Source organism: Cryptosporidium muris, genomic scaffold (assembly GCF_000006515.1).
Source record: "Cryptosporidium muris RN66 scf_1106632353999 genomic scaffold, whole genome shotgun sequence".
Taxonomy (NCBI): Eukaryota; Apicomplexa; class Conoidasida; order Eucoccidiorida; family Cryptosporidiidae; genus Cryptosporidium; species Cryptosporidium muris.
In genome coordinates, this window is record NW_002196571.1 from 804,588 (window position 1) to 830,674 (window position 26,087).

A 26,087-nucleotide genomic window follows, 5' to 3' on the forward strand; every position below is an offset into this window, starting at 1 on the left:
ATAACACTAATCTTGATCTTAACTACTAGTAATCTTAATTTATTTTCCACTGAGAGTAAATTCCATCTAGACTCGTACAGGCAATTTCCTTTGAGTCTATGATCTGTATATCTGTTATTGGTTTCTTGTGTATAGTATTTAATATAAAAAGTTCTGTTGGGTCATTAATACCCTGCCACTCAGGTTGAAGGTATAATGGTATATTTTCTTTACTTGCAGATGTAATAAATATCCACTCTGATTTAGTACTTTTCTCAATTAAAATTGGTATACAGTCATGACCTACTGCTACAATTAAGTAATTTCTAACAAATTTTATACTATGAAATGGTAATCCAAACCATTTAAGCTCTATATTTTTAAGTGAACCTTGTTTTTTCAAATTTATAATGTGGATAATACAATCTCTTCCTGTAAATGCAACCAATTCATTATCGGGACTGAAGTCACATGATAATATTGAACTTTGTTCTTCAATAGAAAGCACAACTTCAATTTGGTCATGAGATAGGAGATGGTTATCATTATTTATAGAATTACCTAACTTTAGAATTATAGCCTTCCCATCCATAGTTCCACATCCAATCATTGTTCCATTAAGATTCCATGATAAACAAAGAATTGGTAAGTCAGTAAGAGCTACTTTTTGTTGGACATATGTATGAGATCTCATTATTATTGCCTTTCTAGACATATTAGAATTACAGAAATCTACTTTATTTTTGTAAAAGAAGAAAATATCTCCACTTGCAGTAGCAACCGAAAAGCAGTTACTATTATAGAGAGGCCTAAAACTACATATAGTAGGAATGCAATTTGATGGTAAGACATTTAAAAGAGGAATAATTTCACCTAATTCTGATGGATTAATCTCTTCAATATACCAAACAATCACTAGGCGATCTTCACCACTAGAAAGTAAAAAGGATATACCTTCACTTTTAGTTGTACCTTCAGTCCAATCTATTCTGGATATCCGCCCTCTATGCTTACTTAAAGTTTTTATCAAGATACCAGGTTTTCCATCAGTTGTATCATAGATATTTATTCTTTTGTCCCCCTGAATAGTTGCTAAATCTAGAATATTAATTTAGAAAGTAAATATTTTTCTAAGCAAACAAAATTCTAATTCAAGGGAAAACTAAAGCTTACATTTTCCTCCAGGATGTAGACAAAATCCTGTAATACAAGAATTTAGGAATTTGTTGTATATTGCCTCCATAAGATCATCAGTAGTACTTCAGAAATAGAACTGACAAGGTGGGGGTACTAGTAAGCAAAGAGTAATTTGTGGGTACCGAATTGGCGCTACTGTTTAGACATTGCATACCCCATGCATGCAATATAGTGGTCTTTCAGGCTTCTTTCTTTTCTTTTGTAAAGGTCTATTTGAAGAAAATACAAGAGCTAATGGATCTTCCACAATTAGATATAACACATGAAGATATACTGAGAGTCAAAGGCCTGCTAGATCAAGTACAAAGTAACCAGGAGGCCTCAGCTTCTCTACTTTATATTCAGTGTTTTGAATTTCTAAAATTGGCGAACTTATCAGATCAAATCCCACGAATTGTTGTTATTGGACAACAGAGCATGGGGAAAACAACATTACTGGACTCTTTAATTGGCTATCCACTGGGCTATTCTTCAAGTGACATTGGGACGTGTTGCCCAATTATATTCCATATTTATGCAAAGTCTCCAAGAAGTGCACTAAATTCACCAATTTCATGTCATACAGATTCTACATCGAGCAGTGATATAGATAAATTGGCACTTAATGTAGAAACAATCGATTGCATTATTGATGATGAAATAATTGAATTTGATAGTCTCCCAGAAATTATTGCGAAAAAGACATTGGAAAAAAATGGAGTGATAGATTCAAATGAAATTAATATTAAAATAAAATCAGAAAAATCTGTAAATATGATCCTAGTAGATCTACCCGGACTAAAGGAGAATACAAGAGAAGGAGCAGCACTAACTCAGCAAATTGTAAGAGAGTATGTGAATAAGCATCCTAATGATATATATATATTGGTTAAACGATCTTTAGATGATCCTGCTAATTGGTCATGGAAACAGAAAGAATTTATTCTAAATGATCTCGGACTTGGGTGTGATCAAACTATCACTGTAGGAACAAAAGGATTGGAGTATGCAACAGAAGAGATAAAGGAAATATCAACTGCAGAAGAACTTATAGAAAGAATTGAGAAGAGAAAAATTGGATATAATAACGATAAATGGAATTCATTACCACTTTATATATTGGAATTTTTTAGCTTAAGTAAAGAAGAGAGAAGTTTAAAGAATATGAAATTAAGAAGAGAAGCAATGTATAGAAATATGAATGATGGGAATATTAAACTTCAGGCTATTTTGAGTGAACTTTGTAATAATACAGATCCTTTGACAAAGCAAGCTGTTTTTAATTACTTTTCTTATGATCTTTTTCAAAGGGAAATAAATTTGAAGTTTGTAAAAATTTTTCTGAGACAACTAGATTTGTTGGAATCTATGTTTAAAAAGTACTTAAATTCAATGCAAGTTAATGAGAGTACTCACTTTACTAATGATAACGTGGCGAATTTTAGTTTTTTATGGAAGGAAAATATTCAATTTACTGTAAGATGCTTTATTGAAATTGTAAATGAGATAGTCACCGGGAATTTTAATATTTTTGAGTATGACGGTGACAAATTTTTGGAGGAATATGGTGGTAAACTATGGGATAATTTAAAGGATGGTTCTGACATGGCATCCAAATTGTTTCATAATTCATATAAGATTTCCTTTTTAAAAGAATTAGATTCAGATTTGAGGGGACGTGAGTGTTGGGTAAGACATAAAAAGTCTTCAAATATACTTGGTAGAACTTTCATTATAAGTGATCCTCGATTTAGCAGTAAAAAGGAGACTTTTGATGTAGAATTTTTATACCAAAAAAAGAGTGGAGAAATTAGTTTCCACAAAAAAAACATACCAAATGAGCAACTAATCCCTCTAAGTAAAATAAAAGCTTCTTTGGCCAATGTAAATAAACAGTATTGGTATTCTGATGTTAGGTCAGACAATTGGATCGGACTTAAAGAGGTAAATATAAAAAATATAGATGATGAAATTTTTGTAGTTATTGATGGTGCTGAAAAGATTATTGAAACATCAAGTAATCTATATTTAGATATTACATGGAATGAAGTTTACTCTGGGGACTTTGATAGTAGGGAAAGAGATCAGAATGATAACATACAGTATACAGCTTATAAGTCACTATATAACTTATTAATATTAAATGAAATGTCATTTACTGCAATTTTTAGATGGTTTAAAGATGAACTATCAGCCATGAAACCATATCAATGTTTCAGTAAGCAGACACTTTGTCAAATGCTGAGAAGTGTTTCAAATGTAATTGATATGACACAATGGCAGCCATTGGTTGTTGATATTTTACAGCTTAATATATACAAACAAATAATTCCACTAATTAATCTTGTTAGCTGTAGCTCAGCAGTTGCACTAAAGAGAGTAATGATTGCTGCAATTCATGTACTAAAGCGAGAAGCAAGAGATGATATTGCAATGAGTATGTTATTTAAATCACCTATATTTGGTATAGAATTTGAAACAGCAATTGATGAATATTGCACAGAAAAAGCAAAATTGTGCTCCAGTGCAATGTGTGACTTAATTTTGGAGCAAACATATGCTATAAACATTGATTCAAATCAAAATGAGACTCAGTATCTCAATTCAGGAAGTATTTATGATTTTGCTGCTAGGAAATTTGCAGAATTAACCCAGTTATTAATAGCTCCATTAAATACAAAGCTTTACTTACACTTTGTTCATGATGTAAAGGAAGTGAGGATTAGGCATAATAAAGTGCCTAATGTAGAACAATTTTTGTGTCAAAAGTTGTTATCAAGTACTAATAGTCATGAAGAATTGGAAAAAAAGTTTAACCTTAGCACTATAGTGAAAGAAAATAAAGAACAGTACACAAAGCAACAGTTTATAAGAAAGTATTGTAGCTGTGCTCTTAAGATTATAAAATTGGTTAAATTAAAGTTTAAGGAGGAACAAATAACCCAGTAAATGTAAAAAGGATTATCATACTTTTTTTTTTTTACCAAAATTTTTTTTGCAGTTTGGTAAATTTAAACTTCTCTTAACATTAAATTTTGCAGATTCAATAGGTTTTTTCACTTTTGATACTGCTTCTTCAATATTATCTGGAATAATAAACTCTTCAAATTCTTCCATATGATCTAAAATAAGACTTTTTCCAGTGAGATCTTTACTTGTGGTCCTCTCAGGAGATGTACCCTCAGGGATTTTATTATGTATAGGATTTTCTTCAGCTGTTTCTATAATGGAAGCTTTTAAGGAATAGTCATCAATTGTAGTACTATTTTTATTACTGTCAATACTAATTTCAATGTTGGACTGAATATATGTATTGATTTTGTGTATAGCCTTGTTGAACAATGCTAAAAGTTGAGAAGATGGAATATTGAACTCTTCTGCTATTTCATCAATTTTCTTACGTTGTGAGCCTAATCCAAGTAATATAGCAGCCTGTATGTAAGATATAAAAACCCCTGTCAGACGATTTTCAAAATATAATTGACTAATAATTGGAACGAGGTCTGCTATTGAGGCAAAATCTGCCATTTGTTTCGCATAACGTGAAAGACGAATACAGTCATGTTGAGTGAAAGAATGGTGAAGATTATCTTTAGTTATGCTTGGTTTTAAAGGTTTCACTTTATTTGATGAATTGTCGAGTGACTTGACTAATGATAGAGCTAAACTCGTACTAAAATTATTGAATAGAGGAGAAGATAAGTACTGGATGATTCTACAAACAAAATCCTGCGCAAAAAGGTTAACCCAATTTTTACCAAATGATCTAAGCATAATGAGCGAGTGCTCTCCAGTTATATCACTCATATGTTGTCTGATATATACTGGGATAAATTCGAGTTTCGACCAGAATTTAAACAGATCAAGAGTAACTCCAAAAGATGTACCAATATAATCAATATTCTCAGATGGTTTTAATATATAGTTGATGTTTTCGAGAGGTTCTAATAAGGGGGGGATAGTTCTATTTACTTCTATAATTTCCTTCTGTAAATGATCTCTAAAAGAGATAGAATCGATGTTATTTTCAGTGGATTTAGTTAATTCTTCATCTTTTTTATCATGTATTAACTCATCAAACTTCAAATCCTCAGTACTTATACTTTCTATTTTAAGAATAAGCTGTTGTAAAGCATGTTTACCATATCCCATACGCTGTATTGAAGGATGTGTTGCTATGCGAACAACTCGAATACCAGTTAGCTGACCAAAGTTTTCCCTAACAAAATAGTTGGATAAAGTCCAAGGGATAAGGTCACCAGATGGTCTCAGTCCTCTAGATAAATTATTCTTGATATAATCAGAAGAAAGTGCACCTTCTACTGCAATCTGAATAGCAACCAAAATTGGTGGTAAAATCTTTGTATCAGGATTAAATGGAGGTAATAGAACAAATAAGTTGTGATTTGGGGCTTCAGAAATAAGCATTAAGTCATTTGGGGTATTCTTATAATGTGAAGATACAAAAAGTGACATCATATTATGTAAAAATTTCTCACTTGCTGGATGATGAGAAAATAAAGCATCTCTGTTAACCCTATAAAGTTGACATAGTGATGGAGATGCAAGTATAGTAGAAATTTCACTTCTTGAATCTTCATTAATTGATGGATTCAAAGGTGGAGGACTTGTAGCATCAAGACACAATAAATCATAAAGCCACTTTTCAACAGGATCACCTTTACCATAACGAATCGGTTCATTTAAATTAATTTCTTTAAATGAAGTACTTGGTGATATTCCATTACTATCTACTATACCATTCTTTAAAGAGGAGCAGGATTTCTTTAGTTCTGAAATTAATTTCACTGACAATGCACGGCCAGTACCTTCATAACCATTTGTAGTTGAAGACATTATAAAGATATGTGATCCTAAAAACTTTCTCACAATGGGTAATGGTATGGCTGCAGCTTCATCCATAACAACTAACTCAGCCTGTGACACTAACTTATAGTCTTCTGGGCTTATATATTGAATTGTCTGTCTATGCTCTTTAAAAATATTTATACGAATAAGGTGACTATTCACATGAGACTTACCACCTCCAACACGAATATCAGTCAATATTTTGGATCTGATTAATTCAAAATGTTTGTGTTCTGTATATCCAAGACTTATAAGTCCAACTTCTACAAATTCAAAGACTGTAGATACATTTTCTGGATAAGGTGAAGTAATAAATATGTTACTATAACCATAAGAAATAGCTCCAGATAGAGCTAAACCCAATGCTGCTGATTTACCTCTACCTCTTCCTGAAGTCAATGATATTGTTGCATTTAAATCTTTGTTAAATATGGTATCCATTAAATGTACAACAGCTTGTGCTTGATCATAGGTTGCACAATTTTCAATAAGTTTTCCAACATTTGTACCTGCTAAGGATTCCTCAAGTGAAATATATTCATTAGACTTACTCTTTCCAGAAAGATAAACATTTCTAAATGATTGACACCTATTTTTATTTTCATCTGGTGAATATCTATTATTCACCAAATAAATATCTTCTACCATTGTATTTTCTGGTTTAATATTCATAATATGCTTGGATATTGGCAAAATATTCATTTCATCATCTATTATAATGCAATTTGGACAAGTTGAAAATGAGTATATCAATCTAGGAATAAATCTGGAAATTATTTTACCTGAATAAAGATTCTCATTTCCAATAAATCTTTCATGAAAATCCATAACAGTATTATATAAACTTTTAAGTGATGACATTGTATGTAATAAAATACATATTACTCCACCTCCAGCTACAGTTTCTATAGTTTGACAAAGAATATTTGGTGTTAAAGCTTCAAAGTCTTGTAATATGCAAATACCAAAAGTCCTACCAAGAATTTGAGAGCTTTCTTTGTAATAACAATATCTAATATCTGAATTTGAAATAAATAATTCAAAAGGATCATCCACATTTGGATCTAGTTTGCCTTTTTTAGCTTGTTTTTTTAACTGTTTCATTCGTGATTTACGATTACTGCTAAATCCTAAATCCTTCTTATAACACCATAATACGGAAGGTTTACTAGGTAGCATATTACTAAGTAAATAATAAAAATTTGAGACCTGGTACCTTCCATTGTCACCAACAATTACAAACAGACTTCTTTGTCGCCGTGCTATGTTATTTTCTAATAATGTTTTAAGTCTGGAATCGACTTTTTTCTTCATGATTGATCCTAAATCCTATAGTACTCCACAAATAATATCAATTCCCTTCAGCTGAAGACAATCTGTAATAATGACTAATTTGCCTCAGGCTAAAATAAACTAAACTTAATCTTCTCTTTAACTGTCTTGTCATAATATGTCAACCCGCGACACGGGATAAATATTCTAAATATATAGCGCTATAAACAAAAGACCCTAAAAAAAAGTTTTTAAGGATATAAATAACTCCTCCAATCTAGAGTAAATATCTTGCTCTAATAAAAAATTCAGATTAGTTTACACTATATTTAAATCAGATATTCAAATTTATCCATTTATATTATTTGGTTTGTATCCTTTCTGATATTTATATCTAACAAATCTAAAATGTACAGTTTAGTATCTTTTAAATAGTTTCTGACAAAATTTAATTTTAATATATTTCAATTTAGATTATTATATAACTTTTATTTAATGTAATAATATTAAATATAATTTATATAAATATTAATATTTGTATTTCAAATACCTAGGTACATTATTTAAGATCTTATTCTATATACTCAAAAGACAGAATCTTTCCTATTTATTTGATTAAGTAATATAAAGATCTAACTTAAAAAAACAAGTAATAATGGAATCTGATAATCTATTTTAGTTATTTTTAAAATATATGCAATATTAATATATTTTAAAATAAAGTAAATTGAATATATACTTCCCAGAATATTCAAAAAATCTTCAAATACTGGATAGTTGGCTAAAAACAAAGTTCAACAGTAAAAATATCTATGTATATTATGATGTAATAATCAATATAATATATAATGTTATTTTTAAATTAGTAATTTAAAAGAAGAGTGGCTTATTATATGAATTTAGAAGTATATTTACTAAATTCAAGAAATGTGAATACAAGTTATAAAATTATAGTAACTTAATTGTATCTATTATTTTAGTTTAACAGCTTATTATATCACTATATAAGTACATTTATAAATTCCCTAAGTAATTTTCATGAAATAAAATTGGTTTTGTGATATAAATATACATAAAATATTAAAACTTATTCTAGAGAACCAATAATATTTTCCTTAATACTAAAGGTTTCAAAAAAATATCAAATCCTTTAATATATTATTATATATAATCTATTAATATATGGGTATTGCATTAAATACTATTTTGTCAATTCATAGGCTTTACTAATAATAAAGTTAAAAAAGTAATTATTAATGAGATATAGAATATATATTGACCTAGATTACTTATTACCTAAGTTCCAAATATTTTTATTATACTAGTAGCTATAACCTATTTTATACCTGTATAAAATATATTTTTTGATAATCAAATCAAATTTCAGATTATACAAGTTAAATACATGTAATTTTTTAATATTCAAAACTAATTTAACTTTTAATTGACACTCTTTGTAATTTCAAGAGATTAGTATTTTTGATAATTCTGAAAAAACTATTAAATTGACAAATATTTGGAATGATTGAATTGATATCATTCTTATAAGTTGGGTAAAAAAAAGTTAATTTAATTAGAAATAAAAGATAACTATTTAAGTAATAGTAACAATATATAGGGATTATTTCTTTAATTTATTAATCATAAACAATTTGTCAGTTAGTAAATATATTAGTTATTAAGTTTATAACCTAATCTAAAATTTTTTAAATACTCTGAAGATTTAGAGATAATATCACTGCAATAATTTAAAATTGGAAATTCACTAGAATTATTAGAATTATCACTATCTTTTATTTCTTGTTGAATTTCAAGATTTCTATTAAAATAGTAAACATATAGGAAAGATCCATAATATTGATCTTTTATTCTATAAAAATGATCCCAGTGAAGAAGTTCTTGAAAACCGAGTCTCCTATATAATTGAATAGCCTTAGAATTATAGTCAACAACATGTAGATATATAGCTTCAACCTTGGGATAATATATTTTATAATAATCTAAAGTAAATTCAATTAAGTTCTTTGCAATACCAAGAGATCTAAATTCTTGTACTACTCCCATAGTTAATATATATACAAGATTTTCACATATCATATTTTTAACTTTATTATCTACTATACTATTTGTATTATTAATAGATCTTGTTTCTGATTGTATTTCATGTTTATTATCATTTGTATTATTATCTAATATATCTTTATACTTTGTATTTCTAATTACATAATGATAATCATTTTCCATTATAATTTGTGGATTCTGTGATACAGTCACAAATCCAACAATATATTGACCTTGAAACTCATCATTACTATCACAGTTCCATATTGTAGCCCAACCAAGTGTAGAACCTGATATAATAGTATCATAAAATTGTGAATCATAAACAATAGGGAAGAGCTCTTTATGTAAATCATACAATTGATCTATATCTGATTTTGAAATTTTTCTTATAAATAAGTTTGGTACTATACAGGTATTATTTCTATTATTTGTCCATGATAAGTATGCTTTATGCACTCTACTATAATAAATAGGGCCAGAACTATTAGGGGGGAAAGCTGAAGAGGATACATTCATAATAAGCTTCAAGAAAAGTACAAATATATGCACTTATATAGTGAAGATATTTAAGGTGTGAAGTTCAACAATGAAAACCCGGCAACCTACAAATACATTAAATGGAGGTTAACTTTATATAAGGAATATTAAAAATTAGTTTTCTCTTATTTTTTTATTATTGAGTTACTAAATAATACAAGTTGAGCCCAACCAGGGGCTAATTTAAATTTTTCTCTAAAATATCTAGAAGCTTCCTCATAACATAATTTACTTAGTGAAGAAGTATTTTGAAATTTATGATTATATCTTTTGAGAATTTTAAGCATATGTGTATCTATAGGCACTGCTTGTGTAAATCCTAAACCTGATAATAAAATAAAATCTGCCACTTTTCTTCCAACTCCATGTAGTTTTAATAATTCAGAAACAGCATCATGATATTCTAAACTCTTTAAATAGTTAAAATATTTAAATTCACCAATATCATGAATGATCTTGGCACTAGTTATAATACTTTTAGCTCTATATCCAGTACCACAATGAGATTTTAAGTGTTCTATAGAAGCATTTTTAAATATTTCATCACATGTAGGAAATGAATAATAATGTCTAATATTTGGAATTTTATTATTACAGAAATTCAAATTATTAGTTTCTTCCAATAATTTATTATGATCTATACTACAAATATAAGTACCATATGAAATTCTAATACGTTCTATTATAGAGGTAATCCGTGGAATGTTATTGTTTGCAGTAATAATAGCTGAAAATGTAGCTTCTACTGGATCAATATTAAACATCCTAATACCTATTGGGCATGAAAGTATTGATTTGTCACTTTTACTCCATATTGAATATGTATTAGATAAGGAATAATTAGTAATCCTTTTATTAGATTTTTCAGAATATAAATGGCAATTTTTATATTCTTTTTCCCAATCAAATTTTAGATTAAAGTAATGCTCAATATGTTGTTGTGGAGTTGAATTACAACAATAAAAAACTGAGTTAAAATTAGAGTAATTATTACAAGATTTTTGAGTTTGATTATTATCTGTAGAATTTTCTACTGGAGAATTTATTGAATTGAAATCTGAATAATATGATATATTACCATCAATTAAGGATACTTGATTATTTGATATATCACTTATATATATATCTGTTGAATCCTTTATTTTTATATATTTAACCTCATTTGTAGGTGATACATCAGCTGTAGAACTTCCTTCATATGTAGACATCTTCCTTTTTTTTATTTGTATGTATTGGTTACTATTATCATTACTACAAGCAGTATATAAACATCTATATAATGTATCATTAGGTAATTCTTTCATCTGAAAAATTCTATGGCCTAAAATACCTACAAATGTGCCATCAGCAATAGAATACCATGAAAAAGATTGACCGGTTGGTAGACATTTCGAAATTCTAAGTTCATTAGCTGTTATCCCAAGGCTTATATATTCTGGTATATATATATTAGTTGGGATTTGGACCTTCTCCATATATTTTTATTACATGAGAAGTGCACACAATTAATACAGTACCGAGACAATTTATACACATAAGAAAAGCGCAATTTGTAGGAATATTTGGGGTAAATAAGGATTACAGTAATTAGAAAAGTGAATCTCCTTATAGCGGTAAAATTTGCGCCACTATAATATTTGATATTAAATAGTGGTGGAGGTCTAGGTCTACTAAAAGGATACAATAAAAGTTTGTGAATTATCCTATTTACATTATTTTCTTACTTTTTTCTAGAAGTAAAGTGATAAAATATACAAAACGGCAATGTTACAGTGTGTACTTGATTAAAATTCCTTTTTAAATATATCTAGATCTTTGATTTATCTTGAATAACAGTAAGAAGATGAGTAGTAAAAGTTGTCTATCATTAAGTGAAAGTAAATTTAATAATGATAATAGCTTGAGTATAACTACTGGGAATGACTGTGGAGTAATGCCTGAGATTCAGAATATTATTGCCAGTGTTCATTTACAATGCGAATTAGACCTAAGATCTATTGCAATTAGCGCAAGAAATGCAGAATATAATCCAAAGAAAGTAAATGCTGTTGTAATGCGATTGAGAGAACCAAGATGCACAGGATTACTTTTTCGTAGTGGCAGAATGATGATAACAGGAGCAAGAAATGAAAATGATGCACGTTATGGTGGCAAGAAGATGGCTAAAATTTGCCAAAAGAGTGGACATCCTAGGGTTAAATTTAGCAATTTCAGGATGGAAAATATGATTGCTACTGCAGATTGTAAATTTCCAATTAGACTTGAAGGGCTTGCATATGATCATAGAGAATTTTGTAATTATGAGCCGGAATTATTTCCTGGTTTGGTTTATAGGTATCATCCTGAGAATTCTCCAACAAAAGCTGTTATACTATTGTTTGTTTCTGGAAAGGTTATTGTTACTGGTTGCAGGAGCTATAAAGAAATTTGTAGTGTATTTGACAATATATATCCAGTTTTATGTCAATATAGAAAGTAAGGTTTAATTTATTGTGGAGACTTTACAAATAAATTTAGAATTTTAATATAATTTTATGATACTGTAGTTTATCACTTGTATATTATTACTTACTCTGCCAAATAGTATACTTTAGATCATAATTATTTGGTTTCTTTCCTATTTTAATAAAAAAAATATGATTTTGTATTTTAGGGCTTGATTATAATACTATATTTTTTTTTATTACTTATCGATTTGTCATTAATTTATAATGCAAATTTACTTAAATATAAAAGTATTTATGTTTATTTTTATAGATAATATATAGGCTATACAAATTCATAAAATTGATTGACTCTAACCTTAATTTCAAAGTATTGAACCTATTTATAATTACTTTCATGTTAGTTCCATTAATAACTGAATTAATCAGAAGTCTTCATTTAAAGAAAATATTGGCATTTGATTTGTACTATTTTCATGTGTCTTCAAATAATAGTGCGAACACTTTTTACAGAGCTGATTTGGATTTTTACTATCAAACGAATTATTTGTTTGGTCATGAAACAGTTGATCACTTATTAATTCAGGCTCTTCTTTTTTACTAAATAGCAAGTTACTTGTGGGAAAATTTCCTATATTTCTTTCAATGATGATTTGTTCGAGTTTTCTGGTTAAAGCATTAGATAGTGGTTCAAGTAGATAAAAATCTGCTTCCAATATTAAGCCTCTCAAAATATGTATCTTTTCAGGTATTGATACTATAGAACCAGTACGTAGATAGTCTAGTATATATTGGAAAAGCTGCCCATTCCTATCTACAAAAATCTCTTCTTTATTATTTTCTGAGAGGCAAATTGAAAAGTAGCTAGCACCTCCATAACTACTTACTAAAGTCTCTTTAGTTGTTTCATAGACTATTCCACCTACATTTACACGAATTCTTTTTTCATTCATATTTTTTGGATATAAAATTGATAGAAAGAGTGAAGAGCAAGTTAGACTAGATTAGTGCAATAGATTCCTATACCGGTGTATAATTAAAAAAAGAAAAAAAGAAGTGCATGCATGACGTGACGTATACCTCATAGAGATCCACACCAAAATTATTTATATGCACGCAAATTTAATAAGAATATTGCCACTATTTATGAGGCTATTGAATATAAATAATAGCTATTATATAATTAAAAAGATAAGGGTCACTACTCTTAAAAAGTGTAACTATACAACTCCATACTTTCTATACTACTCATAGGATATATGTAACTGTTAAAAAATATACTAAACTAAATTTATGTTGTATTATCTAGTATTTGCCTTTACTGAGTATTTTCCTTACCTATAGAAAACTAGGAAAAGCTCTAATAAAACAAGGCAGCGCTTACATAAAAGCGCGTGAGTAGATGGAGGAATGTTACGTGTCTGTCATAATGTGACACCGTAAGAAGTTTTTAGTAACCATTAACTATAAAGTGAAATGGGGAAACGGGAAGTTGAGGAAGATCTAAGTTTGAATGATAATGAGTCTATTATCTCGAATTTGGATACTATGGAAAATCCAGATAGTGACTTTATTGGTCTGAGCTTAACAAACAAAACAAGCAAAATACCAAACATTAGAAATATACATAGAGATGAACTGGTAACAGGAACTTTGTTATTCTGCATAATAGATGAAGTTTATGATAAGGAACTAAAATTATCACTTCCAGGTGGCCATTTCGGTTTAGCCACAATAAATAATACATTAGAAGATGAAGCAAGCAACGAGAAGTTACGAAATCTCTTGTTAGACGAACGTTTTAAAGCTGGAGATATTGTGATAGCTGCCATTATTTGTAGTTCAAAGGGAAGGGTTGAAGTGACAATAAGACCTTCTATAGTTAATGCAGGGCTGACTTTCTCTTCTAAAGCACTTGGACTAAAAGGTTATGTTATATCAGCTACTATTATATCAATAGAAGATTATGGCTATACATTAGATGTGTCTATACCTGGAATAAGGATGGCATTTATAAAGTGTGAAACAAATGATTTAAATGCTAGATCGATGAGCTTAGGTCATGTTTTGCCAGTATATATAGATGAATATATGGCTGAGCAACAAATTCTGTTATGCCAACCTTTGCAAAGTACTTGTAATGAAAATAGTTCTAATATAGCTATACTAGGAAATGAGACTTTGGAGAGTAAGGAAATAAGGCCAGGAATGAAAGTGGAGTGTAGAATCCAAGGTGTTATTGGTAAAAATGGTGAGATTCTTCCACCAATATCTAGAGATAAAGATAGAAATACAAAGATTACTCCTAAAAGCAATGATTTATCAGATTATATTAAAACACTAGGACCAGATGGAAATGAAATAGGACAAATTAGTCAGGATGAGGAAGTGAATGTCGCTTTATTAGTGACATTTAGTATGGGGGCATTTATAGGAATAATTCCAGTAGAACATAACTACCATCCACTACAAAATATTATGAAAAGGAATGAATTAAGTGATTCTAATAATGATAAGAGGAAGAAAAGAAAACTAGATTGTCAGAAAATGGTAAGAGGATCTTTTATTACAGCTAGAGTAATAGCAATTATTTCAGGCAAAAAAAAACGTATTGTACTTTCTCTATTGCCACATATTAATAGCAATTTGTGCTTTTTTTATAAAAAACCAATAATATCAGCCGGATCAAGGATTATATCATATAAAAATATTGATAGCTATTCAGAAAATCTTAAGAAAAAAAACTCAGTTATTTGTATGAGGAATGTTGTCTGGGATAATAATAGAAAAGATTCATCTATAAAATTATTACTTTATGTATATGATTATAAGAATGAAGAAATGCTAGAAAAAAAAGAAAATCACATTGAACCTTGTAATAGGTGGCTATTAGTACATACTAAAACTGCAAATATTAAGGGAAATGTTAGGATTGGATCTGAAATACAAAGTGACTGTCGTTTCTTGATTTTTTCAAGAATAGAGCATATAGGATTTGTAACATTTGACTCTAAACTCGTTAATGAACCTTATTTATGTTCTAGAGATGTCACACCAGGTGACATTGTATATGCTCAAGTAGTAAATGTTAAACCTTGGGGGCTTTCTGTTAAATTATCTGATTTTATTACTGGTCGCGTATATAGAGAACATTTACTTAATACTAGAATTTCAAGGAAACAGAAAAATAATGAAATAGATTATATAAAGAAACATTATCAAGTAGGTCGTTCTTACAAGTTTAGAATTTTGCGTTTTGAGCAAAATAATACTAGTTGGAATCCAATGCTACTTTTAACTGCAAAAAGTAGATTAATTAATGATGAATTACCAGCTATTGTAGATCCAGAAAAGGATTTATCTATTGGTAAAGTAGCAGTTGGATATGTCAGTAGAGTATCTCGTCCCAATGAAGATCCAAATGATAAAAGTGGTTTTATAATAGTCAGATTCTTTGGTCAGATTTTTGGTTCACTATCTTATAACGAATATATTGAGAAAAGGAGAAAGGAGGGTATAAACTCTAATTTACTTGAACCTAATGTTGGTGATATATTAACTGTGAGGATAGTCCATATAGATCCGATAACAAAGCTTATAAAATTGGAAATAGCAGACTCTATTGTTGATAGTTCAACAACAAATATTTTACCTATTTTTAAAGTTATTTTTTCAGATGTGAACTATTTTGACCAATCTAAGATATACCAATTATTAGGAACTAATAATTATATCATTTATCCAAACATAGATCAATTATCAAGTGTAGCTTTGAAATTATCAAATTTTATCTGTCCTACAAAACAAGGACTATTATTTTTGATTTCTTGCAGTGTAGATGAGACTACAAAATATATTTTATGCCTTGTACCTAGGAATCATATTTCTGACGATGTTAATTATTCATCTGTAATTCATGATCTTTTAATGGAAAGATATAAGCAATCAAAATCATTGGACGATATTCAGGGAATTTTAAATGAATCTGAAATATACTTTACATATCTAAGCAATCCTATTCACCACAATTTGGAGGTATATTGTAGAATAAGTAAGCAATATAAAGATATATCCTTAAATCTCCCTATATGTAGCTTAAAACAATCATTATTGAGGAGTAAAGTATTTATTAAGTATGAATCAGATCTAAATAACATTACTATTGATGATACTTATTTAGGATATATCCGTCATATTGACAATTATGGATTATTAGTTAGTTTAGGAAGGTGGAATATGACTGGAATAGTTCCTAAACACCTAATAGGTAAAGTTACATACTTTGATGGAGTTAGTATGTTAAAAGATCGTTTTACACTCGATCAAACTGTATCTGTGAAAGTATTAAAGAATGAACTTATTCCTACTCGTTCACTAATCTTAAGTATCAAAGATGGCAATTTCAAAGTGGCTAATAATGATATAGAGGAAAGATTTGTTAATATAATTCGGAATAATATTTTGTATGAAAAAATTATTTCTAAATTATGTATGTATCATAATTCATATTTAATGAGAGGTTCAATTGTTTCATTTGAAATTGATTATGTGGAAACTTCTAGTAAGAATACAGCTTTAATTTTAACTAAAGATAATTTAAAATTCAATGCAATGATTTTAGATGATACAAAAATAAATAAAAATGAAATAATAAGTGGAATAGTATTTAATATTTATTTTAAAGAAAACCAAATAGTAAATAGCCTACTCATTTCAAGTGATATAATTAATAGTTTCAATTTAGGAATGAAACTCATTGATGAACAAACTAGGAAGTTAATAAAAAATATTGGACTCCAAGATACAAACTGGTTTGAATTGTTACTTGAAAGAATAATTCCTAAATTAATAGATAACCAGGAATATGTAGAAGTTGAAAATACTCATTTGTTGATAGATAATGGAGTATTTTGTCTCCAGTGTGTGAACTTACAGCTAAACAAAATTAAGGAATATAAAAACATTGATACAAAAATATCTTTACCAATATTACTTTATGGTAATAAGATATCTAATAGTGATTCTAAATTATATAAATGTTTAATTAAGTATTCAATCCCTACAAATACTTTAGATAAAAACAAGAAACATATACCAATAATGGTAGGAATAATCAAAGAGGTCATGAAAGAAAGTAGCATTAGAAAATTTGAAGAAGGTAATAACGTATTATGTAAAGTTGTTGGAGTATTACAAGGTTATGAAGGATTAATTGTAAAGTTTGATGAAAAGAATTATGGGAGAATACACTGTACAGAATTAGATGATATATGGATTAATGATCCAATATCTGAAGATAGATATAAAGTAGGGAAAAAGTTAACCGTCAAAGTGTTAGGAAAACTTAGCAAGAATAAAAGAGTTTTAATTAGTCATACTGGAAGTAAAAAGTATGTCCAACTTATCTGGGATGCATCTAATCGATCGTCTATAATAAAAAATATAGAGACGAGTAGTACTAGTCGTCCTAAATCAATTAATGATATAAAATTAGGATCTCTAATTAATGGATATATCAAATACAGTGGTAAACAAGGTGTTTTTGTACATATAGGACGTAATTTAATTGGACGTATTAAGCTTAGGGAGTTATCTAATAAAACAACTACTGAAGAAGAAGCAAGGGAATTATTCCCAATAGGTAAACTATTAAATCCAATACTAGTTATAGGTGGCCTTGAAGAAAATAAAATTGACCTGAGTCTATCCAGACTACAAAGTGATAATGTAATATTAAAGATATCTCAACAGAAAGATTATTCAGAATTAGATGATTTAAATTCACATGGTAATGGAGAAGAGCAACTTAGTAATTATGAAACCAATCTACTTGGTAAATTAAGATTTGAGGATTTGTATATTGGGAGAATATTAGCTGGGAAAATTAAACATGTTTCTACTAAGTTTGGGATTTTTGTTACTTTAAAGGATACAATTGATGGAATAAATGCTCTATGCCCACTTAATGAGAGTATGAATGATTATTCAAATAAGATTACTCAATTTCTTCCATCAATATACAAAGTTGGAGATGATGTTCTTTGCAAAATAATTAAAGTAGATAGTAATAGTAACAGAATATGGGTTAGTTTGAAAGAGAAAAATTTCGAAGAATTACTAGAAGATTCTGAAAGTAAAAGTACAGATAATGAAGACAATCAACTTATGTGTGCTAATGATACAACACAAAATCTATCTAATTCTGAGATTATTAGTGAGGAATACTTAGCTGATAATGAATTATTACATGAACATATTATAATACAAGATGGTATACAAAATAATATGCAAGATTCTATAGAATCTAATGTCCATGAATACTCTGAAGATGAAATACTTAAAGAAACTGAACTTCATGAAAAGCCCAAAAATAGACAACAGAAACTGGCAAAACAGTTAGCAGCTGAACATGAAATTAGAAGTGAGGAATTGAAACTTATTGAGTCAAGTATGAATCCACAATCTATTAATGACTTTGAAAGACTATTAATATCCCACAAAGACGTTTCATCCTTATGGATCAAATATATGTCATACTTCCTTGAATTAGATGAATTAGAAAAAGCACGAATTGTAGCAGAAAGAGCTTTAAGAAATGTTTCATATAGTGAAGATATAGAGAGATGGAATATTTGGATTGCATATTTGAATATGGAAATTGCTTTTGGAAAGTTCAACATTAATAATTCATCAGAAAAAGAGTTACCTAAAAATTTCGAGTCACTATTTGAAAGAGCATATAGGAATGTGGGCAATCCAAAGAAGTTGTATATACAATGCTCCCAATCGTTATCAAGATTTAATTACAACGTTTGGTCTCTCTTAATTTTGGAAAAAGCCCTGAAGAAATTTTCAAAAAGTCGTAAAGTTTGGTTAGAGTATATAAAGTGTCTATTTAAGAATAACAAAGTACAACAGGCAAGAGATGAAATTATTCCAAAAGCACTTCAAAGTATTGGTAGAATTAAATTAATCAGATTAATCACTGATATTGCTCGTGTCGAGTTAGAATCTGGTAATTTCAACAGAGCACGAACAATATTTGAGAATTTAATAAGTGAAAACCCTAAACGTATAGATCTTTGGTCTCAATACTTTGATGCAGTCATAAAATATTTCAACTCATCTAATTCTGAAGTCGACATTAATATTATTAGATCTATATTCAAATCAGCTATTAGAAATGACTTAAAACCAAGAAAAATGAAATTCCTTTTTTCTAGATGGCTTGCTTTTGAAAAAGAATATGGTTCTCTAGAAGATCAAAAAATTGTACAAAAATATGCTGCTGAATATGTTCAAAAAATAGAATCAAAAATATAATTTACTAAAATTATTATAAATGTGAACTATGCTAAATATCAAAGTTAAATTCTTGCTAGTGTATTGTGATGAATTGATGAATCAGGAGTAAAGTTTGGAACTATCGAAAAGTGTACAATTAATGATCCGGCTACTGAACCAAATAATACAGTTGAGATTATACCATAAATGATTGTCTTAGCTTTTTTTATTGATTTAAGGCGAGGTAATTTAAGAGTTAATGATCTACTATTGATATGACTGAATACAGAAGATGGATCTTGTGTATCATACATCATTTCAACTTCTTCATTTATCAGATGAGCTTGATATTCCTTGAGATAAGCCCTATGAAATGTAGCTCTACATTTCAATATTATTCCGCATATATAGTATAATGTTGCATGATCAGCTAATACCTCCTCTGAAGAATTTAATAGTAGAGGTCTATACTTGTTTTTGTTTATAGTTAAAATGCCTACTTCCCAAAAACTCTTCATAATTGCAATACAAGTTTCAATATTCCCCTTAAGATCTATATTTGGTATTCTCATAGGTATATGTAAAATATCTGCTTCTAATTTAATAGGATTTGCCCTATAATGTGAATATGTCCTTGCATATTCCGTTGAACACCACAATAAACACCACACAAATTGATCTCTTCTTGGTTGTAATACCGAAGAATCCAAAGGTATATAACTAACATATCCTCCTAAGCTACTCCAATTAGGTATCTGCCAATAGAATGAGCTATAAGGATCAGGTCTATATTCATTAATCTGTCGGTAATAATATGCTTGGTACATTTCAAGTACCTTTATAGCTTTAATACATAAATTCATTGAAATATATCTTTGAGCACTTGTGGTTTCGACATATCTTACAAATCGTCCAAGGTGAACAATTTTAGGTATCTTTGATACTCCCAGACGTATCTTAAAATTTGGATTCATTGAAAGAGCAAGAAGATTATTTGAGCACTGCTCAGGGATTGTAGTAAATTCAAAAAAGTCTGGAGCATGCTCAGGTAAAAACATTCTCTTTTGGCTTGGTAATATAGGTGTATCTCCATTACTAAGACCATATATTGATAGATCACCCCTAAATGTAATTAGTTGAAGAAATATATCCCATAAACTTTTGTTTGGGGATATCTGGTAAAGATATAACCATTTATTGTACATTATTTTATTCTTTGAAATATAAGCAAAATCATAGTTACTTAAATTATCTGCATGTTTATAGATATTTAGTACTATGTTCATATACATTTCACAAGTCTGAGTTATTGCAGAATCTAATGATGGAGTATCATCAACAGTATTTATAATGAAATCTCTATAGACTTTTCTATTAATATTTATGTCAGATTTGTTTGTAGCTAATATATTTATTGGGATAAACAAGTCTTTTACTTTATCTGAATTAGATGTTATAAATTTACCTGATTCAGATGCAGAAGTAGTTATAGTACTTTCATCATATGTCATGCCATCTTCTTCTATATTCCCTAATTTGTTATCTGAGGATTTATGTTTAGTTTCCAAAATTTCAGATATAGTAAATTTACGTGAGTATAGTTCAATTGCTCTATCTAAAGCTAACTTCTCTAGTTGTCCCCAACATTCACTATAATTTCTTGGTGGATTCCAATAATTTGGATACGTTTTACTATGAGTAGTTGAAACTTTACCTAATACTCTCCAAAATGTCTGTTTTTGTACTTCTAGACTTCCATATTTTATATTAAATGCCCAATTATTCAAAAGGTCTTCTCTTATACTCTTTAATCTCTTAAAAACACTAAAATTATCACATTTATTTTTGTTTATAGAGTTAAAATGATTTATTTCAGCATCTTTTTCGTTATATGAGTCATATTTATATTCTTCCAAATAAAATAAATCACTTAATTCTTGCTGATATTCGTCATCAGCTTTCATATTACCTTTTACAATCCATGGAACTCCATATGTAGCTATAAAATCAGTAGTTTCCTCAGTCTCAATATTATTTTCAAAGTCAGTAGCTTCTTCATGGTCAATGCAAAATGTAGACTTTATATTTATTATATGTAATATAAAAAGACCTAAGTTCAAATATAAATGTACTCTACCTAAATTATAGGTCATCTTAGTTAACTTCACTATAATTTTAAAGACAGTTATAAGTAGATTAGGCCTTGTGTTAACTAAGAAAAAGTAACATTCTACTTATCTTGTGATTTGTCAAGGCCGCCATATTTAATAGTGTGATATCTCCCAATCTAAATTTGTCTAAGAAAAGAAACCAGTCAAGCTTTGACTTATTGGGACTTAGACTACAGTATTGTTAATTTATATACAAAGTAATTCTTATAAAATAGAACAAAAAGATTATTGGAGCAGAATTTGTAACTGCTTGAGACAATGCTAGTTAATTTCCGGACTCTAATATGGGTATATATTATTAGAAATATAGTCCCGACAAGCTCAGTAATAGAATTAGAAGATTATGATTATAATTCTATTTATCAATATGTATCAGCAGATTCAGACAGTATATTAGAATATCAAGATATTTTCTTAAATATACAAGACATAATATCTGGCAACTACTTGAGTCCTAATGTTATATCACCTGTAGATATAAAAGATGGATCTAAAATAATAAACAAAGTGAATGTTAATAAAAATTCAACTGCCACAAATTCTCTAGACTTAAATAAAAAGAGAAATGTAGTTGGTTCTATATTTGATGAATTTTCGATACCAAAGAATAGAATTGGAACTAGATTAGATGTTCTCAATATTTTAAAATTCAACTGGTGTTTAGGAGATATTAATATAAAGTTTAAATCTTCTTGGACTGCTTTACAACTTGCAATGAATGCAGAAACTTATAAAGAAATGCCTAGTGACTTTCAAATAATAACAACATATAACCAATGTTTAGATTATATAAGTAGAAATGAGAATATTAATAATACATCTTTAAAAGAAAATGATAACATTGGAAATTTTGCTAGATATGTATGTGGAATATATGGGGAGTACATGTGGTCAATATCAAGTAAGGATCCAACATCTTCGCCATTAGGAAAAGTCCCAGATTTTCAAGATTTGGAAGATATTGAATCAGAAATCCCAAATACAGATTTATATGATATATGGCTTGCAATATATAAAATTGATCCCTCTTATTCTCAATGGTTTTTACTATATAAAATTGCATCTAATGAAATAGATGAATTTATAACAATATTCAAATATTCTAGTAATTATAATGATTTATTAAATGTTATTGTAGAATTTATGGAACACACAGACTATTATGAGAAATCTACAGAAATATTTGGACGACAATATACCTCAAGTAAACATAAGAAACATGGGATTACAGGTAAAAGTAGTAAACGTTTTAAGATTCATTTACCTAAAGATATGCCAAACATGTATATATACCATCATAGACAAGACTCTTGCGTTTTAAATTTAGCTGCAATGACTCTATATCCAGATACAAGAGTAAATTTAGACATTGAAAAGCCTAATAGAAGTAGCTTTTATTATGTATTCCATCGTAAAAATGTAGCTGTATCAAGAAGATCTTTTCTTAGATCTAATCAGATTTGCTTTATAATGTTAGCTACAATGGAGATTTTTGAGAAACGTTATTACATAACTGAGAATAGGAAGCAAAAGACAAAATACTTAACTAAACCTTTACCCTTTGATCCTTTTTACTACTCGATCCCTTCGAATATTGATGACTTTAAAATGTATGTTTACTGGCTATTGTATCCAAAAAGTCAAAGTATTAACAAATTAGTGAATCATAAAAATAATATGTTGGTATATTTAGAATATTTAGTTATGAAATATCAGGATTCAAAATTACTAAAGTGGGAGTACGAATCATTTTCTAATAGAGATTTGACAAAGCTTAGAGATAGAAATTTAAAAATGTTAGAATTCAAAAAAGAATTAGATCATAAATTACAAGAAATAAAATTGACGAAAAGAATTTCAGACAGCACTAGTAGTTTAAATGATAACAGAAATTACTATCCTACAATGTACTCAATAATACCTTTAATCGCAATAAGTACTGGATATTGGAAATTAAGGAAAAATCTAAATAAATATCCTGTACGTATAGATATAAATTTACTTAAAACTATAAATATTTTGAATAATATAAAATTTGATACACATACTGAATTGGGATATATGCCAATATATACATCACTTGAATGTATTAAAGGTGTGATATTACTATGGAAAAATGATGGTTTATTAATTAATAAAAGACCTTTCAGATTATTAGACCCTCGTCTAGTACATTTCAATCAAAACAATAGAAAACAAATTTCAAAAATTTATGCGGATTATGCTACAATATATTTATTATGCAGTGAGATAGTTGTCAAGGCAGTAAATTACCAACGTACATATATTAAAATATTTAACCATGATACTCTTAAGGATTCCTGGGAAATCCAAAGAATTTTAGATTTATCAGATCCTAATAATCAAAATAGCTTTGAATATAATACAAAACATAATTTAATTCTTCATTCTCTTCCAGATAGATTTCCTGTCCACTATCTCACAAAAAGTATTCATGGTTTTTTTATTGCAGGTTCTATTTTCCTATTTATTGGGAGTATAGTTCTTGATAGTCTCCTATCTATCTTTTCTCCTTTAAGATAATATTTATAAAAAAATTTTAAATTTATCGTAAATATAAAATAACTCATTATATGTCTCATTCAATAGCTATGTATATTTGTACTTAGACCATTGGTGGTATTTACATAAACTATATTGTTTGGAGGCATTACACAGGGAGTTGAGTTTGTAAAGAGTATTTGATTATTTTTAAATTGAGAAGTCTCTATTTTTGATCTTATTACTTTACCTATAGCATCTGAAAATGGATCATCTGGTTTTATATTAATTGGTATTGAGGCTTTAAATGTCACACATGAGGATGGCTGAGAAGATGGCTGAGAAGGTTGACTAACTGTCTGTTCGATTGGAATTTGGTTTTCTACTTTATCACCATTATCCTTGTTAATATTAGAATGTCCCATGTTATGTTTTAGAAATCTACATTTACGCTTGAAGATATCTGAGGAGAATCTGACTGGATTATTGAAATCAATTTTTGGTTCCGGTTTAAAACAATGAACTCTTTCAACCTCACAAGGTTGTTTAAAGGATTTCTTTTTTTGAATACATTCTTCTGCCATTGCAGTTAATAAATATTGGGCTAATATAGGAGACTCTGCAGGAAGAATTGGGATTTTTTTTGCAGTTTTGGAATCTGATACAGAGTTTTGCATAACTGGTGTAGTTGTAGGATTTAAATTAGGAATTGGATTTATTGTGGGAGTTGCTATCATAGGGGTCATAGAACTAGTTTGAATAGAATTAACTCCATTGATAGATATAGGATTAATATCTGTATAATTAGGAGGAATAAGGCTGGTTGGTGGTTGCATTGAGCTACCTAAAATTTGTGGACATGAATTTACTGGTGGAGAATATGCATAAGGTATAGGACTACCCAATGCTAGATAGTTTGGTTGGTAGTATATCATATTTACTTGATTAAATGGAATATTTGCTGTTATAGGAGTAACTATTTGACTATTATATCTCATATCGGAAATAGTTTGATAATATGGAGATTGAAAACATCCTTTATAAGGTGAGTTGCCTATATTTGTTTTAGTTACTGGAGTAGAATATAAGATGTTTTTAGAATGAATTGGATCCAGAATTCTCTGTGGAGTAGATTTATTTATCTCAGGTCTATTTATTTCTCTAGCCTCGGTAAATTCTATAACATAGTTAGGGATATTTTGATCTACACAAGATTTGTTTAAATAATTATCATTAAATAATTTATTTACACAAGAATTATTATCAGTTTGCTGAATTTCATATTGTTGATTATTTACCTGATTTACATTCATTATTAATTCATCAGATTTAATACCTCCATATTCATTTAGATGTATCTTGGAGCATGTTACATTTGATACTGGGTCTGCATTACTTTCATAGCTACTTTTATCCATCATATCCTTATATATAGTATTGATACTTACTGCAGTGTTATTCTCGTTTAGCTGATTTTTTTTTCTAATCTCGTTTTCTAGATTCCTTACTTCTTCACTTAATACACAAAGGTTTTCATCTATTCCTGATATCTTCTCTAGTGACCTGGAGCTCATAATAGCTCAATAGTTCAAATATCTCACTAACTACAGCTATTTTAAAAGCTCTATAGTAGCTTTAAGTACATTATAACCGCAAATTAAATCAAAATTTCATGTGACATCTCTAGACAAATGCAGTATGCATGTGTCGTGTACTGTGTGTAGAATATATTATAGATTGCTATTATAAAATCTAAGGATATTTTTAGAAATATGGAACTTCGTAATAA

General features: G+C 28.6%; 11 protein-coding genes across 11 annotated transcripts, besides 12 other annotated features; 4 read left to right on the top strand and 7 right to left on the bottom strand.

The window, feature by feature from the left end:
- Nucleotides 1-34: 34 nt before the first annotated feature.
- CMU_025960 (uncharacterized protein) lies at nucleotides 35-1,222 on the bottom strand (the record flags this gene model as incomplete). The annotated part of the gene is made up of 2 exons (XM_002139902.1): nucleotides 35-1,077; nucleotides 1,153-1,222. The coding sequence occupies 2 exons, from the start codon at nucleotides 1,220-1,222 to the stop codon at nucleotides 35-37; spliced, it is 1,113 nt and encodes a 370-aa protein (XP_002139938.1).
- Nucleotides 1,223-1,410: 188 nt separating this feature from the next.
- CMU_025970 (uncharacterized protein) lies at nucleotides 1,411-4,104 on the top strand (the record flags this gene model as incomplete). Its single annotated transcript, XM_002139903.1, has 1 exon — nucleotides 1,411-4,104. The coding sequence occupies one exon, from the start codon at nucleotides 1,411-1,413 to the stop codon at nucleotides 4,102-4,104; it is 2,694 nt and encodes an 897-aa protein (XP_002139939.1).
- Nucleotides 1,892-1,912: a sequence feature (AT_rich).
- A 15-nt stretch (nucleotides 4,105-4,119) lies between the features above and the next one.
- Nucleotides 4,120-7,338, bottom strand: CMU_025980 (putative ATPase family protein; the record flags this gene model as incomplete). The annotated part of the gene is made up of 1 exon (XM_002139904.1): nucleotides 4,120-7,338. One exon carries the CDS (start codon nucleotides 7,336-7,338, stop codon nucleotides 4,120-4,122), a length of 3,219 nt encoding a protein of 1,072 aa, XP_002139940.1.
- Nucleotides 7,339-7,741: 403 nt separating this feature from the next.
- Nucleotides 7,742-7,816: a microsatellite.
- Nucleotides 7,817-7,967: 151 nt separating this feature from the next.
- Nucleotides 7,968-8,034: a sequence feature (AT_rich).
- An 89-nt stretch (nucleotides 8,035-8,123) lies between these two features.
- Nucleotides 8,124-8,172: a sequence feature (AT_rich).
- A 273-nt stretch (nucleotides 8,173-8,445) lies between these two features.
- Nucleotides 8,446-8,480: a sequence feature (AT_rich).
- Nucleotides 8,481-8,967: 487 nt separating this feature from the next.
- On the bottom strand, nucleotides 8,968-9,876 carry CMU_025990 (acetyltransferase, GNAT family protein; the record flags this gene model as incomplete). Its single annotated transcript, XM_002139905.1, has 1 exon — nucleotides 8,968-9,876. One exon carries the CDS (start codon nucleotides 9,874-9,876, stop codon nucleotides 8,968-8,970), a length of 909 nt encoding a protein of 302 aa, XP_002139941.1.
- Nucleotides 9,877-10,022: 146 nt separating this feature from the next.
- Nucleotides 10,023-11,372, bottom strand: CMU_026000 (8-oxoguanine DNA glycosylase protein, putative; the record flags this gene model as incomplete). The annotated part of the gene is made up of 1 exon (XM_002139906.1): nucleotides 10,023-11,372. One exon carries the CDS (start codon nucleotides 11,370-11,372, stop codon nucleotides 10,023-10,025), a length of 1,350 nt encoding a protein of 449 aa, XP_002139942.1.
- Nucleotides 11,373-11,740: 368 nt separating this feature from the next.
- On the top strand, nucleotides 11,741-12,376 carry CMU_026010 (TATA-box-binding protein, putative; the record flags this gene model as incomplete). The annotated part of the gene is made up of 1 exon (XM_002139907.1): nucleotides 11,741-12,376. One exon carries the CDS (start codon nucleotides 11,741-11,743, stop codon nucleotides 12,374-12,376), a length of 636 nt encoding a protein of 211 aa, XP_002139943.1.
- Nucleotides 12,377-12,402: 26 nt separating this feature from the next.
- Nucleotides 12,403-12,433: a sequence feature (AT_rich).
- Nucleotides 12,434-12,597: 164 nt separating this feature from the next.
- Nucleotides 12,598-12,664: a sequence feature (AT_rich).
- Nucleotides 12,665-12,766: 102 nt separating this feature from the next.
- Nucleotides 12,767-13,294, bottom strand: CMU_026020 (potassium channel tetramerization domain-containing protein; the record flags this gene model as incomplete). Its single annotated transcript, XM_002139908.1, has 1 exon — nucleotides 12,767-13,294. The coding sequence occupies one exon, from the start codon at nucleotides 13,292-13,294 to the stop codon at nucleotides 12,767-12,769; it is 528 nt and encodes a 175-aa protein (XP_002139944.1).
- Nucleotides 13,295-13,817: 523 nt separating this feature from the next.
- Nucleotides 13,818-19,664, top strand: CMU_026030 (S1 RNA binding domain-containing protein; the record flags this gene model as incomplete). The annotated part of the gene is made up of 1 exon (XM_002139909.1): nucleotides 13,818-19,664. The coding sequence occupies one exon, from the start codon at nucleotides 13,818-13,820 to the stop codon at nucleotides 19,662-19,664; it is 5,847 nt and encodes a 1,948-aa protein (XP_002139945.1).
- Nucleotides 19,655-19,685: a sequence feature (AT_rich).
- A 23-nt stretch (nucleotides 19,686-19,708) lies between these two features.
- On the bottom strand, nucleotides 19,709-21,778 carry CMU_026040 (uncharacterized protein; the record flags this gene model as incomplete). The annotated part of the gene is made up of 1 exon (XM_002139910.1): nucleotides 19,709-21,778. The coding sequence occupies one exon, from the start codon at nucleotides 21,776-21,778 to the stop codon at nucleotides 19,709-19,711; it is 2,070 nt and encodes a 689-aa protein (XP_002139946.1).
- Nucleotides 21,705-21,732: a sequence feature (AT_rich).
- Nucleotides 21,779-22,054: 276 nt separating the features above from the next.
- Nucleotides 22,055-24,340, top strand: CMU_026050 (uncharacterized protein; the record flags this gene model as incomplete). Its single annotated transcript, XM_002139911.1, has 1 exon — nucleotides 22,055-24,340. The coding sequence occupies one exon, from the start codon at nucleotides 22,055-22,057 to the stop codon at nucleotides 24,338-24,340; it is 2,286 nt and encodes a 761-aa protein (XP_002139947.1).
- Nucleotides 23,787-23,833: a sequence feature (AT_rich).
- Nucleotides 24,337-24,382: a sequence feature (AT_rich).
- Nucleotides 24,383-24,399: 17 nt separating this feature from the next.
- CMU_026060 (uncharacterized protein) lies at nucleotides 24,400-25,872 on the bottom strand (the record flags this gene model as incomplete). The annotated part of the gene is made up of 1 exon (XM_002139912.1): nucleotides 24,400-25,872. One exon carries the CDS (start codon nucleotides 25,870-25,872, stop codon nucleotides 24,400-24,402), a length of 1,473 nt encoding a protein of 490 aa, XP_002139948.1.
- Nucleotides 25,517-25,547: a sequence feature (AT_rich).
- Nucleotides 25,873-26,087: the final 215 nt, after the last annotated feature.